At 41.1% G+C, this 17,350-nt stretch overlaps 1 protein-coding gene across 6 annotated transcripts in view; it reads right to left on the bottom strand.

Annotated features, from left to right (window-relative positions):
* Positions 1-10,450: 10,450 nt before the first annotated feature.
* The window catches only part of NELL1 (neural EGFL like 1), a 515,249-nt gene continuing 508,349 nt past the window's right edge, over positions 10,451-17,350 (bottom strand). For all 6 annotated transcript variants that reach the window (XM_075567201.1, XM_075567205.1, XM_075567202.1 and 3 more), the window contains one exon: positions 10,451-13,322. In XM_075567201.1, the coding sequence (XP_075423316.1) occupies positions 13,272-13,322 (51 nt within the window). In that variant the 3' untranslated portion in view covers positions 10,451-13,271. The remainder of the gene's footprint in view (positions 13,323-17,350) is intronic.

The following is a 17,350-nucleotide window of genomic DNA, read 5'->3' as shown; positions in this document are numbered from 1 at the left end:
AAGGCACATAGAGACATATCCCTGTTAAAGAAAATGCTTCTAAATCCAGCAGGGAGCTGGTTAAGTGCAACAGGCAATCAACCAACTTCACCTGCCTTATCAGAGCTCTGCCAGAATAAGAATGTTCTGAGACACAGGAGGATGATTCCTTAGTGTTGTTATATAGTGTGTGCGGCCGTGTGCCAGTGTGAAGGCGCATGCACCTGCTGCATGCTTTTGTGTGTATGCTGTGAGCTGTGAAGGTACTGTGTGTGTGTGTGTGTGTATATGTGTTTGTATGTATGTGTAATTTATTATTTATTAAAAAAAACCACATTGGTAAAAATAAAATATTTATTAACATTGTGCAGACACACACATACATATACATACATACACACATACATATACATACTGTGACAGAAACCAGGGGATGGTAATAAATTCCATATATAGGGCTCCCAGGATACTGAACAGTTTCTATCCTGTCTGGCCTGGGAGTGCAGCCTTATAATACATGCACTCCATCCCACAGTTTGGCAAGCGCTGGAACTGAGGGATGAGAGATCCAGACCAGAGTTTGTCTGGCTGCCTGATTTCTGTCACCTGTCATGCTAATTAGAAATCAGGTATGTAAGACTGATTTCCTGGTTGCTCTTGTCTCTTCTCCAGAGCCTGGAAGGCTGCTGAACACAGTGGGGAGAAGCCTCTTCCCCACACAGGTTCAATCGTTCTGTTCATTTGGCTAAGTCTGCAAAAGTACCTTGTTTTGTTGTTGGAAAGTGGAAAAGCCACTTCCACCCTGAGTTAGGGAAATCTAAGTTAAGTTATCGCTCAGGTGAGCAGCTTTTGTTTTGATGTGTTTTGTTGTATGCACTGTGGCAGTCTCAGTGCCTGGGACTGAATAAACCAGGCCCAGCCTGTTTAAAGGAACAGTACGTGACGCCTCCTCATTTTAACCTACCCTAAAAGACCGTGTTCTAACCGTCCCGGACAAGCGGCGGAGCCCCGGAGTAAGCTGTTTGTCACAATACATACACATGCATACATATATATAAAAATACACACACACACACACACACACACACATTTCAGCACCGGTAGCGGCCCAAAATCATTCTATTCCCGTCTTCCCCGCTGTTGGCCGGATGCACGCTCACTGCCGTGCGTGCGGCCCCTGTATAGAAGGGCTGACTAACCTCAGCCAATTATAAGTGACGCGCACGGCGTAGCGCTCACGGCCACTATATAACAGCCCTGAGTCTCACAATTGGGGCTGTCCAGAGTCAGAGGACAGACCAGAGTTTCTTAGTCCACAACTGGGCTGACCTGGGGAACAACAGATGTCTTGAGCTACAGAGGGACTGCAGGCTGACATCATACCTAGAGGCAGACAATGTCATAGCACTCAAGGGTGTGGACCCAGGAGAGCAGAGAGAGGCCTTCCCCTACAGCTACAAGAAACAGATAAGACTTTGGTGTGGTAATTAGCTAAGCTACCCAAGTTAAAGATGGCTGGGCTACATGTGTAGATATTTTTCAAAGCGGAATAGGTTTTTCTTTTGCTTATTTTGAATGTTTTTCACCTTAATAATGGTCTCCATTGCGTACCTCTGCACACATCTCTTACAGAGACAAAGAAGCTGATACATCTCTTTACAATATGTACATCATGTCACTCCCCTCAGCTACTCTTACAGACACTCCTGTGTTGCAAGCTGGTTCACATAGGGCAGGAGGGGGCAACTCTAGTCATCAAGGGCCACCAACAGGTCCGGTTTTAAGGATATCCCTGCTTCAGCACAGGTAGCTCAATCAGTGGCTCAGTCATTATGATTGAGCCACTGATTGAGCCATAATGCATTTCAGGATATAGACCAGGGGTGCGCAAAGTTTTTAACTTGCGCCCCCCCTGCCTCCTACCTTGCGCCCCCTCTCCTCCTCGGCTCTGGCGTCAAATAACGTCACGTGACCCCGCGGTGTCATTTGACGCCGGTTACCATGGCAACGCGTCGCCTAAGGTAAGAGAAGCTGCAGAGGCATCACGTGGTCCCCCCCGGCACTTAATTTAAGTGCCTTGGGGGGAGAGTGCGGGACCTCTGTAGCCACCACGCCCCCCCTGGAAAATCTCCCGCCCCCCCACTTTGCGCACCGCTGATATAGACGATAAAAGATCTTAGACAAGTATAGAAGCCATTTGTCTTAAACTCTTTGCCTGTGTGTGGGTGAGTGACATTTTCACCTCTAATTACGCCATTACATTGGCTACAGCTTCTACATGTCCCAGCTGAGAGCTTGGTCAAGAATGTCTGTTTGCATGGCTTGAGTGACTGTGCCTTGATAATAGTATCCATTCCGTGGTCACTTATAGGCAATGATTGGAGGTACTCTTCAAAAGTGACCTATCGTGTGGTCTCTCTGTAGCAGGTGCCAATTCTTAGGCACAATTTTCTTAATATACCTAGATGCTACACTGAATGTAGTCACAAAGGGAACTCCTTTCTGTTTCCTGGGGGCAATATATACAGTAGCAAGCTTTCCCGTGGATAATTATTCACTTTTGTAACAGCATTTTCTATCGTTTTTTTAATGATCTCCTTCAGTAAGGAATTTCTTTTACTTAGTTTCCATGAATATGGGTAGTAATTCAAAATCATTAACTATCCGCTCAACTCATAGTAGTTGGCTAAATGGTAAGCCTGTTTTTATCCTATGTGAATGGAAACTATCTGCCCATAATAGACTTACCTGTTTTTACATATAGATCAGTAACCAACTTATTTCCTTTGAAAGAAACCTTAACATCAAAAACGTTGACCGTTTCTCTACTATCAATGATGAAAAAATTAATAGCATCATTGCAGCTATTTACATATTCCACAATTGGTTTTCATTTCGCCTCATCTCCTATCCACACCATGAACATGTCATCAATGTAACGTCTCCACATGTGGATATTTAGGGTTACCATACGTCCGTATTTTCCCTGACATGTTCAGCATTTTTTAATTCCGGTCGCCGTCCGGGAGGTATTTTTTAAATATAAAAAAAGTCCAATATTTCCAACCGCGCATGCGTGAGCGGTGAACGCTGTCACCCTTTTCCACAAGGTTCTGGTAGATTGGAGATGGCTGTTGCCTGCAGTTTGACTCTCCGGAGCACCACAAGGGCGTCAACATCATCAGCACTAGTGCGGCCACCCGCTGCTCTGATCTCACCGTCCGGTCACTGGACACATCCGTGCTTAGAGTCCTGAATATGAGCAGGGGTACCGGAGGCTTGCTGGCAGATTCCTGGCCCAGATGCGGACTGGGATGGCTGACATGGCCCCAATACACCTGTGCTGCTCCCCCTTCATCTATTCCTGTGCTGCTCCCCTCTTCTATTCCTGTACTGTTCCCTTCTTCCATTCCTGTGCTGCTCCTACTCCATTCCTGTGCTGCTTTCATCTTCCATTCCTGTGCGTGAACACGCACACACATACAGCTCTGTATGTCTATATGCACACACACATTGCTCTGTATGTTATGGTTACTGTACGTCTGTATTTTCCCGCACATGTCCAGCTTTTTGAATGCAGGTCACCGTCCCGGAGAAATGTTGAAATAAAAGTCTTCGGGATTTCCAACCATGCACACGTGAGTGGCGGGAATACGCGAGCAATGAGTGCCGATCGTGCATGCGCGACAATTGTCCTGGTTTGGTGTCCTCTTTTTTGAATGGCGACATATAGTAACCCTAGGATATTACTTGAGTACTCAATGTTGTTAAAGACAAATGTAGCCTGTCTTCCATGAATAGGTTGGCGTATGTGGGTGCCATGTTTGCTCCCACTGCCATTACCTGTTCTTGTACATAGTAAACTCTATTGTATCTAAAATAATTTTTAGCCAATATGGTCTTAAGGAGTGCAAGTGTAAACTCAATCAGTGGCTCTGGTAGTGTGCTTATCTGTAAAGCTCTCTTAGTTGCTGTTAGACCATCTGCATGTGGGATTGTTGTGTACAGGCTCTGCACATCTAGGGTATGGAGCCAAACATGATCACTTTGTATATTTATCTTATCCAATAGTTGTAAGATGGCTGGGTTATCTCTAAGGTAGGCTGGTGTGGACTGTACCAATGGCTGTAGTTGTTTGTCCACAAAAATAGCTAGGGGTGGAACACAGAGTTAGTGCAACCCACTATCCGCCTTCCAGGAGGTTAATCCACATTCTTACGTATTTTTGGTAATACGTAAAGTTCGTGGGTGTCGTGCTGTCATAAACTCTTTCTGATGTTTATTAATAATATTTCCTGCATATGCTTCTCCAACTAGTTTCTTAATGTGTCTCTGTATGTTGTATGCTGGATCATATGTCAATACTCTATAATGCTGTCTATTACTGAGTTGTGGCATCACTTCTGCATGGTTATCTGTTTTATTAAGGATCACAATGGCACTGCCCTTACCTGATGGCTTTATAATGATGCCTGGATTTGTCTCTAACTCAGAAAGTGCCCTATGTTTATGTCTAGATATATTTGTATGTTTATTGCGCTTATCATCCCAAATTTAACATATCTATCTCCCTAGATAGTACTGTAGTGAAAGTGTGCAGTGTAGGGTGTAGAATGGGTGGGCTAAATATGCTTTTGTTCCTGCAATTACACAGTCCAAATGCTTGCTCACTGGAAATAAGATTTTAAACTTAAAGCAGCAGTCCAAACAGCTGTTTTTTTTTTTTTAAGAAAAAAAAAATCTGTTTAATATGTGCATCAATACAATCCACACAATGATAAGTGATTAGCTAAGTTGACAACCAATCCATTCTCCTGTGATCAATCAACGAAGATTGGGCTTGGGGGTTCACTAAATGGCTGTCCGTGCAGCAGAAGTGGACCAAAGATGCAAAGTTCAGTGAGGAAGTTCATGTGACCAGGTAGTCACTAGATATAATTTGTGCACTGCTAGAGAGACAGTGCTAAAAATGGGGTGTGCCTGAGCCTGTTTCAGAAGAATAAGGGGATGTGACTTTGTAAATGGTTGCTATAGAGACAAAAAATGCTTGTTACTGAGTTTGAAGCAGGGGAACCTGGTTCAATTCCCGGTGTTGGCTCCTTGTGACCTTGAGCAAGTCACTTTATCTCCCTGTGCCTCAGGCACCAAAAACATAGATAGTAAGCTCCACGGGGCAGGGACCTGTGCCTGCAAAATGTCTCTGTAAGCGTTATGTAAAACTAGCAGCGCTACACAAGAACACGCTATTATTATTATTATTATACATTAAAAATGTAATTCACAGTGGTTTCTAAAAAAAAAATGCTACAAGTATTTTCTCATAGTACAGATCTGATTTACTTAAAAAAGATATTGCTTGATCTGCTGCTTTAAGGGATACATTTATACAAAGCGACTTTCGTATCAAACTTATTTCCACTAAAAGTAGGAACAAAGCCACGATCTTTCTTTAAAACATTATAATGTGCCTCAGTCAATGTAGTAGAGGATAAGTTCACCACTAGAGATCAATAGCAAATAGTATAGGAAAAAGTGGCTCTCCGGCACTCATAGATTTCTTGATGAGGTATTCTCTCACTGGTGCTTACCCTCTGTTACTCCTGACCTCTCAATCCTGGACTTACTTATGGCAATTTTGAAGGCAGCACTCGGGAATCAAAGATGTAAAAAGCTTACTCTGTTTCATCCATTTGCATAGCAGGTACAATCATAGTGTGACGTTCCAGCCCTTTCCTCAGACCCTACACCTCTATTTCTGTTATAAAATGCTGAGTGTTATAAAATACTGAGTAATATAATGGTCATCACTCAACTAGTTATGTGCTTTATTGCTCTAAAAGATCTAATTTATTGCTGCCCAAAGTGGATGTTCTGGACCTGTTGGGTTATATAAATTGCGTGTATTGGTATTGCAGCCTCTAACTTCCTCATAGCCAGCCCCACTGTTCGCGTTTCTGTTTATATTTCCATGTTGCTTAGTTACGTGACGTCACCGCGTCATGCGTCAGCTGACGCTACGAGATGCGATGATGTCTGACGCCGACCGGGTGATGCAGAAGATGGAACCGCTCCCCTTCTTGTTACACAGGTGGTGCTATTGGGTGAGTAATTAACACCCTATGAGTATTTAAATGTGTTTGTCACAGTCTAAACACAGGTGTAGGGTCTGTGGAAAGGGGAAACACACAATCCCAGAAACCGCTAACCCCAGAACCCATCACATCATATAGATACTAGTGTCAAAAGGAGCGATACTGAGCATGGCCAAATGTATACAACAAAAGAGAAAAATACTCAATGCTACATCAAATGTGACAAAATACAGTAAGGGTCATTTAGTTAAACCCTTTGACCAAAGCGCTATAAGCCTGCAGCCACGTCACGGCATGACCAGTATGCAGGTCCTAACACTACCTGTGAAAATTCTCATTTACCTCTGCAGTGGAGAGAGAATGACCACAGTGGGTCTCTCCTGCACAGGAACATGGAAAAAACAGCTACTTAAATATTGAGAGGAGGGACCACTAACCTCCAAACATCTGATACCAGTTGAAAATTAAAATGAATAAACTCACAATCCCAGCAATCTCTAACCCAGAACCTACCACATCATATATACTGTACAGTATATTTTTTTTGTCAAAAGGAGTGCTACTAAGCGTGGCCAAATGTATACAACAAAAGGCAAAAGATTCAATGCTACATCCAATGGGACTTGTGGCCAAAACGCCACACGGCGATTGTACCTGCTCTGCAAATGGATTAAACAGAGAAAACTTTTTAGATTTTTGCTTCCTTCAAAATTGCCATGATATGAACACATCTGGATCCAGCATTGAGACGTCGGGATTAAGGGAGGGTGAGCACCAGCGAGAAAAAACCTCATCGAGAAAACGGAGTACCACTTTTTCCTATATTATTGTATTTTATACATTGACGTTGGATGAAAATGCCCCTCCAAAATGGCCCGATACATAGACCACATTGTTTGAAATTGATAGGCAATCAAAAATAATATACTTAGCGAAGAAAATATTTGGAGAACAAAAACACAAAAACCATCATGTCTATCCCAAAATAGCATCCCTTTGGTAGCCCTCGTGTTTATTATTCACTGCCATTTTAAATATTGGTGGGTTTTGTCGTCATCAATAATGGCTGCAGCAATATTCCTAGGCAGTCAATTCAAGACTTGTTCATTGAGATTCTAATCCGCCGCAAATTTGCAAATTACTTTCAAGTGCAAATTCACGGATGTCTCAAAAAGGCCCATTCGCTTTGGTTCCTATTACTGAAAATTCCCAAACGGATTCAGATTTTTTTTTAAACATCGGAAATTGGCAAAATGTAAATCAATCTATAAAAAATCCCTCCCTAAAAGGTCCCTTACCTGCCTACCCAGCCACTAGCCACACACACCCTCTCCCAATCACACAGTGATGGTAAGGCAGTGGGAGGGGTTGACCACATGCGCACGTGAATTCCACGATTGGATTGAATATAAAATGATTGTGGATTTTGCTACATCTGCACAGAAGGAAACCGACGGCAGATTCAGGAGCATCCGCCCAAATGTGTTGCTGCCCAATCCGCCTTCAGACATCCGCGCGCCAACCAGATTTTGATTAAAAAACAGTATTATCATGTACGGGGGGAAACCTCAGTTTGGAAAAGAATTTACAGCTATCTGGGACTCAGTGGGGCGGCCCTGAATTTGTATGGAATGTCCCAACTCAAGCTGGCCAAGGCAGCTTGCCTTCCTATGTATTTGATTGGGTATAATAGGTGGCTGACGTGGACTGGAGATACAGCATACAGTGAAAACAGAGGAAGAGATAGAGACGGGAAGGCAGGCGGTCTGTTGTGCTCTCCATAAATAGGTGAAGACTTCAGTTGCAAAGTTTGCTAGCCAGCAGCCCAGGCCAATTTCTGTCTTGCGATTTATGTAATCAGTAAGATCTTAGTAAATATGGGCATTTACCTATTACTTAATAATATATATATATATATATATATATATATATATATATTTATATATATTTATATACACACTATAAAATATAATTAGCCACGAAAGAGAATGTTTGGCATTGTATGGAAACGCTGCTATTAATTTAAAAAATGCCACCTCAAAGGTCAGACCAATTTGTTTAGAACTATTTAAATTTTCTTTTACGTTTTAGACTTTCCTTGATAGTCACAGACGACAATATACTCAAAGTAGCCCATTTGAGACCTGTTAGAAATAGATGTGACCTTTAGCTGTACTTTTCTGCTCTGAAATAGGCAAGACAAAAAATATTCCACATTTTCGTACAGCAAAGTATGGAGAATGATTATTACCTTTATCACATTCGTCAGAGACGTAAGAATGTTTCATTCTCTTTAGAAGGAAAATGGTTTGGTGGTCATTGCATTTGAGGAGTCCCTATAGGCAGCAGTCCATATCATGTGGGGGGGGGGGGAAGAGTGGTCTGGGGGGGGGAAGAGTGGTCTGGGGGGGGGTGTATTTTCTTTTTATCTACTACCTGGACAAGGAGGATACCTCAGAGCTGATCTGTGGTCCCCTGAACTCCGGGGATCGTTCAGTTCTCAACATTTAACTAATGTTGTCCACTGGGCACACAATATTGCCACCGTGGCCATTCTCACTCAAGCGACCAATAAAAGATGCAGTGTCATTGGGAGTTGGCGTTGCTGCTTTTTATTGGTGAGCCAGTAGCTATACTTGTAGCTTTGTGTGTGTCAAACACAGAGACAAAACAACATAAATATCTTGAGAACCAGAAGGTCTATAGAGGTTGGGGGACAGAGACTCCGCTCTGGGTTCAGATACAATTTTAAAAAAATGGGACTTCCCAAGTTTTCTATGCATAAGATATAATAAACTCAACACCTTGAGTGTGACTGGGGTGGTCCAACTCCAGTCCACAAGGACCACCAACAGGTGAGGTTTGAAGGATATCCCTGCTTCAGAACAGGTGGCTCAGTCTTTGAGTGAGCCACTGATTGAGCCACCTGTGCTGAAGCGGGGATATCCTTCAAACCTAACCTGTTAGTTGGTCACTCCTGCCTTATGACATTCTGAAAACATCCCAAGGACCGGCACACTAGTGGCCCTTGCCTCGTTCTCAGAAAATCAGCATGTTTCTATAGCTTTAAAGGAGTTTCAATGTACCACTCCCAGAATGGTGAACATGGCCTGAACATAAAAAGGAGGAACTTCATCCTCACTTCGCATCATTGGGGGCCCCATATCTGCATGAGCACTCTGGTACCGAAAGGGTTAAAAAAAATGGTTTCCCAAATGTGTCTTTTGTCATATGAAAAAAAGACAGATGCACTGCATCAAGGAGAAAATTGCTTATTCATAATAACATATGCGCCTAAAATATAATTCGACCGCTGACTTTTTAAATAAGTACAGTGTCTTTATTATTATTAATCCCATTAATGCTGTAGGGGGCATCACACAATCTAGGGATTAAAAATACCCAAAGGAGTTGGTTGTAGTGTTACCAACTTCAAACAAGACAAGTAGGGGCGCTCTTGATTATATTGCAAATCTGCCTGGGGCTGAAAGTGGTGGCAGGAGTTCTTTGCCCAACTGTGCATTAAAAAAAAATTAGATTTCAGACAAAAAGCAACATTGTCCATTTTGCAGCTGTGGTTAAAAATGTCACTGCTCTGTAAAACGGTACTGATATGAAGGCATTGCTTTATTGTACACATTTGATCAAAGTAATTAGCATTAATTATTATTCATTACAAGACCAATCTGTAAATTGGGAGATATATAACAAGACTGGGCCAGTAGTGCTAGGTAGTTTTACCACATACTCGCCGGTGATATTGTACATGCCATTAAAGACAATGCCAGCTACCCCCCATTTTAGAACTTTGATGACTCCTGGCCAATGCATTGTTATATTGTTATACCCCCTTTTGTAGTTAAAGCCCTCTCCCGCCTAAAACCTTGCACTGTCTGCCCCACACCTCTGGAATGCCTTCCCCTCAGCATCTGGCACCTTCTCTCTCCATCTTTAGGACCTTTCTTAAAACACACCGCTTTAACGAAGCATATGGGTAGCTCTGCCGGCTGAAACTATACATCTCATATGCACTGACCTTGGCCCCCTGCAGACGCACTTACCATAACACCCTCCTACTGTCTCTGTACGTTCTCCCCACTTACCTCTTAGATTGTAAGCTCTGCAGGACAGGGACTCCTTTTCCTATTGTTTTATGTCTGAAGCGCTTATTCCCACTATGTGTTATAATATTACGTCACGTGTATTGTGAAGCGCTATGTACCTGGAGGGAGCTATATAAACAAAGATATGCATACATACAATTGAAGAACTAGGATAATAAGTTGCTTGATGTTTCGTCTCCCTTTAAAACTTTTACAATTCCCACATCATTATTATAAAAATAATTAATTAAAAAACCAGATAGAGTCGTTGAAGAAAACTGTTAGTAAGATGTCAAATGACAAAATGTTTTAATAAATGTTTATTTTCGGAGCATTACAAACCTCTGAACCTTGGAAACAAACAATTACATCAATCCCAGACTGAATAACCAATTCTTGCAGCCTCCTAGAATGAAGTCCAAATTTGGGATTTTCAAAACACAAAACTGTGTTTGAAAGACATTTCAAATAAATAACATTAGAGCACAGCTTCCCAATTGGTAACCTTATTCATCAGATTCCCGATTGTATTCCCCTAAAAAGAAATCTGCATGAAAGCAAGCAAGTCGGTTACCACTTTGCAGAGTTCAAATTAATGCATGGAGGAATTCACAAAATATAGACCTTTTGAATATCACAAACTTTGCTATTGTATACAGTATTTAGCAATTATTTTGATTCTTCAGGGTCTGTCTGTCAAGGCAAAAATGCCAGTGGGGCAATTATCTGGCAAATCTCTACCATATGAATCAAAGGAAAAGACCCCATCCCTCGAAAAAATATTTTTTTTCTTCGACAAATCTGGAGCATCCCGTTTGCCTCAATACATAGACCACTGTTTTTCAACCAGGGTTCCTAGGAACCCTTGTGTTCCCCGGACATCTCTAAACGGTTCCCTGCAATTTTTTGGTCATTTGAAAATTGTATCAAATACAGAAGAATTTACAATGCTATTAGAGAGGGTTGGGGTTCCTTACAATACATCTGATCTCAGACACGCAATTAGAGAGGGTTGGGGTTCCTTACTATACATCTGATCTCAGACACGATATTTGAGAAGGTTGGGGTTCCTTACAATACATCTGATCTCAGACACGATATTTGAGAAGGATGGGGTTCCTTACAATGCATCTGATCTCAGACACGCAATTAGAGAGGGTTGGGGTTCCTTACTATACATCTGATCTCAGACACGATATTTGAGAAGGTTGGGGTTCCTTACAATACATCTGATCTCAGACACGATATTTGAGAAGGTTGGGGTTCCTTACAATGCATCTGATCTCAGATGTGCTATTAGAGAGGGTCGGGGGTTCCTCAGAATTTCACTTAGGCTTCCTTAACCAAATAAGGTTGGAAACCACTGACACAGACCCTCAATGCTTCTAAAAGGCAAAAGTTATGCCTCTGCCTCTCTCAAGAGATATTTTGAGAATATAAACTTAGTATACAAAGTTTTTTATGTCCATTAAAACACCAGCTCCGTCGTCCAAATATATTGCCAATTGATTTATTTTTTATATATTTTATATCTTTTCATTCTGAATCTGTCGCTTAGCTAAAAAATTGGAGAAAACCAGGTGTAAAATAGCTAATTAACGATTGTCACCTTTTTTACATTTTCATACAGCTGCTTTAAAACCCTCCCCTCGCGGTTGCATTAGCGCAGCCACAGTGTCAAAGTGATCTTATTATCTAGAGCAATGGTTCCCAACCTTTTGTGGCCCTTGCACCCCCCCCCCCCTTAGGAAGCCCTCCAAAACCTTGCACCCCCCCCCCATAAAGAAGCCCTCCAAAACCTTGCAGGCATACCTTAATAAAGTGTGCATTTTTGAGCACTTACAGCAAATTAATTTCTTTCTTCCTCAATCATGAAATATCAAAGTCCGTTTCCATGTTAATAAATTGCATGAAATGCCTAAACCCAACAACCTGAAATACATTACTTTTTTTTTTTTTTAATTAGTTTAATTACTCTTGGGACATTTTTTTTGGGGGGGGGGGGTCCTTATATAAGCCTCTTCCGCTCACACCTAGGATCCTCATTTCGTAACTCAAAGGGGGTGCCAACACCCCTGGTTGGGAACCCCTGATCGAGAGTATGACTATGATGTGAAGACATCTCCCACATATTTGGAACTGGATGTGTTACAGTACCTGGGTGAGTATTCTTCACCTCTCATTATCTTTGTTACATCTTCGATGAGGAACTGGTGCTTTAACCACAATAGTGCCAGACGAACCTGCAGTGCATTATACATGTCTCTACTGCACTGAGGTGGAGAAATGAATTTAAATCACAATGAAATGAAGAACCCATTTCTACATAAGGTGGTGGTGGGGCTCCCACATTTTAGCAACCGATTTCTTCACAGCTTGTGGTGCCAGAATGGCATCTTAAAGCAACATGTGTCCAGTACGTTGAGCAGCACAAGGGCTAAAAAAAACATATAATTTATACTGTAGTTAAAGTCTTGTTACTAGTTCTTCAGTTTGTCAGAGACCACGTTTCTTACTTTGAGAAGCTTGTGATGTTGCATTTTCTTTTGAGACACAGGTTGAATTGAATTTTACAATGTACAATGTTCGATAGCTGTGAAATATAAGTACTATGCAATTTTCGACTGTACATACATACATATTTTCATAAATACATCAGACAGGGACCTCAGAACTAAGAGTGCAATGTATGAGACACAACAAACAGCCTTGTTTTTTTGTAGACTTTCGATCCCAAATAAATAGTTGGCTTGTCTATCATGATGTCCATACGCAAAAGGGAAATAAAAGATACATCAAAGGTTACCATCAAATAATAAAAGTGTTTGCCGATGTAACAAGTAAAAAGTCTGTGATTCACAACACTGAGAACTTTAATCTATTAGCCTTATGTGTTTTTCACGGTAAGTCACCCAAAAAAGGCTAGCGAGGATGAACATAGTGGAAGGTCCCAAGGCAACTCCCAAACATCTTCCTCTTCACGGAGACTTTGGTAATTGTCTGTTGTATAAAACACGGACTCGTACACACACACACTCCATTATCGATGGGAACTGCATCAGATTTCCTCTGCCATGAGAGTCCTATATTTAGAACTTCAGTTATTGTGAAGACATTCTAAATCCACTGAGCAGCAAACACTTCCATTCTGTGCAAAGAGAAAAAAATACAGATACATCGTGAGGTTCCTTTTGCAAAGAGGGATCACATTTTGCAATTCAAGCATGCGCTCCGTCACTGACCGCTACTGAGTCTAAAACTCATTCTATTCTGTTAGACTTAAGCTCTCATTCAATAGGTTGTGAATAGAGGCGGACGAATCTGCCTAAATCTGTTTCCCGGATTTTTCCTGACGTTACCCCCAAAATCCCGTTTCGTGGTGTAAAATTCGCAAACGGATTTGGGCGGTTCCAATCCGTGCGGATTCATCAAAATCCGCCATTGGATACAACCCGTGGACGGATTTGTACAATCCAATCAGTAGATTCAGCAATCCGTCCACGGGTTGCGTAATCCGCGGAGTGTATTGGTGATAACAATTTAAAAAAATCCTCAAAACGCGAATCGCCATTTTTGACATTGGTCCGTGGATTTCAGCGGATCAAAGGAACCGGCCGATCCGATGCGGATCCAATTTCCCAAAAAATATTCGCTCATCTCTAGTTGTGAAGCCCCTTCCCTATGCTGGAAAAGATTTAGTCCCACTCATTTGAATCTGCCAAATATACTAAGTGCAGCGAACCCATAGGGCAACTTACCAAGCCATAACTTACCAGGCCTATTTAAGTAAATGGGCTGTAAGACACCTTAGGCTGCCCTAACACTTACTGAATACTGGGGAGCGGCCTAAACCTCTGAAACATGATGTAAAACTGGTTAACTTTCCTGTGCTTATCATAATTTAGAACATGAATGCTGCTAACGATTTAGTATATCAACACTTGAGTACAGATATTTTCTTTCAAATGTTTCTCAAGCCCATTTAGTGCCAGATGTTCCCATATGCTTTATTCCATCAATGTTAACATATTAAATGATTATGTAAGCAATGATAAATTAGTACATCAAGTTACAGCCCTTGAGTGATCCCCCTTCCACATTTTTCCCATCTGCCTTCAAGCAAAATCCTAATACTTAATTTCTTAGAGGTAAAAGTCATTAACTACATTCTTTGTGTACTGCGGAGAAGGCGATTTAAATGTTCCTTTTGACAGGACAAAATCTTTATTTTAAAAAGAAGGTATTGTGCTATGACAAGTTCTGCAGGTTGTGCTGATGATTAAGTGTCTTTAATGAGTCCTTAGAATTTATTTCTTCACTAAGCCTATTTTCTTAACAAAAAGGTAAAAAATGCACTTAATGAGTTTCACCTCTACAATGACGATATGCATTCATTTGAATAACTTGCCCACTATCAACCTATCTTACTCAACATCTTGATGACTCAATCAATCAATACATTTTTCTCAATGTCCACTTTCATTGACTCCCATTTAATAGTCATATCTGTTTAAAATGTTCTTACCCAAAGTCAAAAGTTGTTCCCCTATTTTGTATTCTTGACTTTTCTGCATTTTTTGGTACTGTTGAACACACTCCTTTTTTTCCTCTTGTTCTTCCACTCTTTTGCTTGTCTTCTGTTCCTAAACGTAAAGCTGCAATTCTCCCCCCGCCCCGCACTTTTTTTTATAGGATCCGAAGTGAAGCTCTCCTGGAGCTGAACCGTGCTAGTTTCAGCTCCCGTGACTTCCCATTGCCTGAGATAATTACCAGTGAAGTTAGCTAGTTTAAATCTTCCTCCAAGAGGAACAAAATGGATGCCAAATCTCAGGCCAATAAGAAGCCGCAACATCATTGGTTGTAGCTTCCTATGAGGTGGCCATTAAAATCCACTTTAAAAAACCAAGTAACTGGAAGTTCGCCAGTGGTTATCTTGGGAACCAGAGGGCCCCCAGAGCTGAGAATAGCATGGTAAAACTTGGGAGGACCACTGGTCCCAATCACGTGTATCAAAAAATGGGGAGGGTAGTTGAGGGGTAGAGGGAGTTCTGCATTACATTCTGAACTATGCCCTACAAAGGTCTACTTAATAATAATAAATAATAATAATAGCATGTTCTTGTAAAGGGCTGCTAGTTTTACGTAGCGCTTCACAGAGACATTTTGCAGGCACGGGTCCCTGCCCTGTGGAGCTTACAATCTGTTTTTGGTGCCTGAGGCACAGGGAGATAAAGTGACTTGCCCAAGGTCACAAGGAGCCAACACCGGGAATTGAACCAGGTTCAAACTCGGTGCCAGTCAGTGTCTTTGCTCACTGAGCCGCTCCTTCTCCACTACTTCTTCTCCATTCGTAACGTACTTACAGACCTATAGGGGAAGGTACTAGTGTCCCTGTGGCAACTTGCCTTGGCTTTCACAATGTGTTTGACTTTATTTATCCAATGGTATGCCTGAAGAAGGGACCTTTGTGGTTGCTCTCTTTAACCACGAGTTAGCTATTAAAGTTATCAGTTCTATCTTACTTCTCTTTAAAGTCCTTGTCTCTATATAACACTTGTGATATATAAATGCATGTATTGTATTGTATGTCTTTATTTATATAGCGCCATTAATGTACATAGCGCTTCACAGCAGTAATACATGTGGTAATCCAATAAATAACAGATAATATAAATAACAGATCATGGGAAACGTGCTTTAGACATTAAGGAAGAGGAGTCCCTGCTCCGAGAAGCTTACAGTCTAATTGGTAGGTAGGGAGAACGTACAGAGACAGGAGGAGGGAGTTCTGGTAAGTGCATCTGCAGGGGGCCAAGCTTTATGTGCCATGTGTTCAGAATAGCCACAGTGCTATTCATATGCTTCTTTAAGCAAGTGTGTCTTAAGGTGGGTCTTAAAGGTGGATAGAGAGGGGACTTACATTACATACGATCCTAATGACAGATCTGCACACCCACTCATGTTCTTATTTATTTGTTTTTGCATATGTTCCCCACAATTTAAAAAAATAATAATTCTAGCCCAGGAAAAACACGACGAAGGGATTTGTTTGCAAACATGAAAGCAGAAGTCTCTCTGGATATAAACCTAGAGCAGCAGGAAGGCCGTAAGTGCAAGCCCATGAGAAATAGCAGAGCCTACATTGCCACATTATACAGATGAAAATCCCTACAAAATACTTCTTACAGCATTTTATATAACACAGCACTATAGAGCTTCTGCAAAACGGCTTTCATTAAAAAAAAGGTGTTTTTTAGAATTCTGAAATTATCAGCGAAAAATTGATGTTCTCACTAGGGTGTGTAAAAAGCCTAGGTTAGCAGAACTCAACTTAATCACAATTCTAATGCAATGTTCTGCAATAGTGACCATCGCATTTCAAACTAAAAGTGAACATATCACTGCAAATTCACCATTAGGAAAGAACAAAGCCACATTTACTAAGTGGTGTTAAGCCTGAAGTCCTCTTACTGCATATTCTCTTGGGGGCTGCAAAATTCCCGTTTAGTAAATCTGGCCTAAAATGCATACTGGTCAGACTGAAGATGTACCAATTAAATAAACGTTATGTGCACTATTTTAGATAGATTGCTTCCTCAGAAAATGCCGATATTAAACACAGGAAATTATATTACAAGCTAGATACTAAATATGGGGTAGATTTATTCAGGGAATCTGTCTTTTGGTGTTTTCATGTGATTTTCTATTATTGTTGCACTTTGTTTGAATACTGGGCTTTTCTTGTGGTTCTGTTTCTTGGTCTGTGTGTATTTGTTTACCTCTTAGCACCACTGGGGAATTGATTTATTGATTTTGTTTCAACATAAAGTCCCCCAGTCCTTTTTTTTTGAGCTCATTATATTTGATGCTTCCATTTGAGCAGTATGTGATATATATATATATATATATATATATATATATATATATATATATATATATATATATATATATATATATATACACATATATATATAAAAACAAACATCACAGCTTGCACTCAATGTACTGGTTCATACAGACAGGTGCTAGTCTCAAATAATAGAAAAACAACATTACCATTCTCTCGTCCAGTAAAGAAAGACTGCACTCGGTTCAGTAATCATGAAAAACTGTATTGGGCATCTGAATAGAAAAGATAAGTCACCCAATCCGACGTTTCGGTCCTGGAATAGGACC

Source organism: Ascaphus truei, chromosome 12, assembly GCF_040206685.1.
Source record: "Ascaphus truei isolate aAscTru1 chromosome 12, aAscTru1.hap1, whole genome shotgun sequence".
In the NCBI taxonomy this organism is placed as follows: Eukaryota; Metazoa; Chordata; class Amphibia; order Anura; family Ascaphidae; genus Ascaphus; species Ascaphus truei.
Note: the sequence above shows the minus strand (reverse complement) of the source record. Positions and strands in the feature narration are given on the sequence as shown.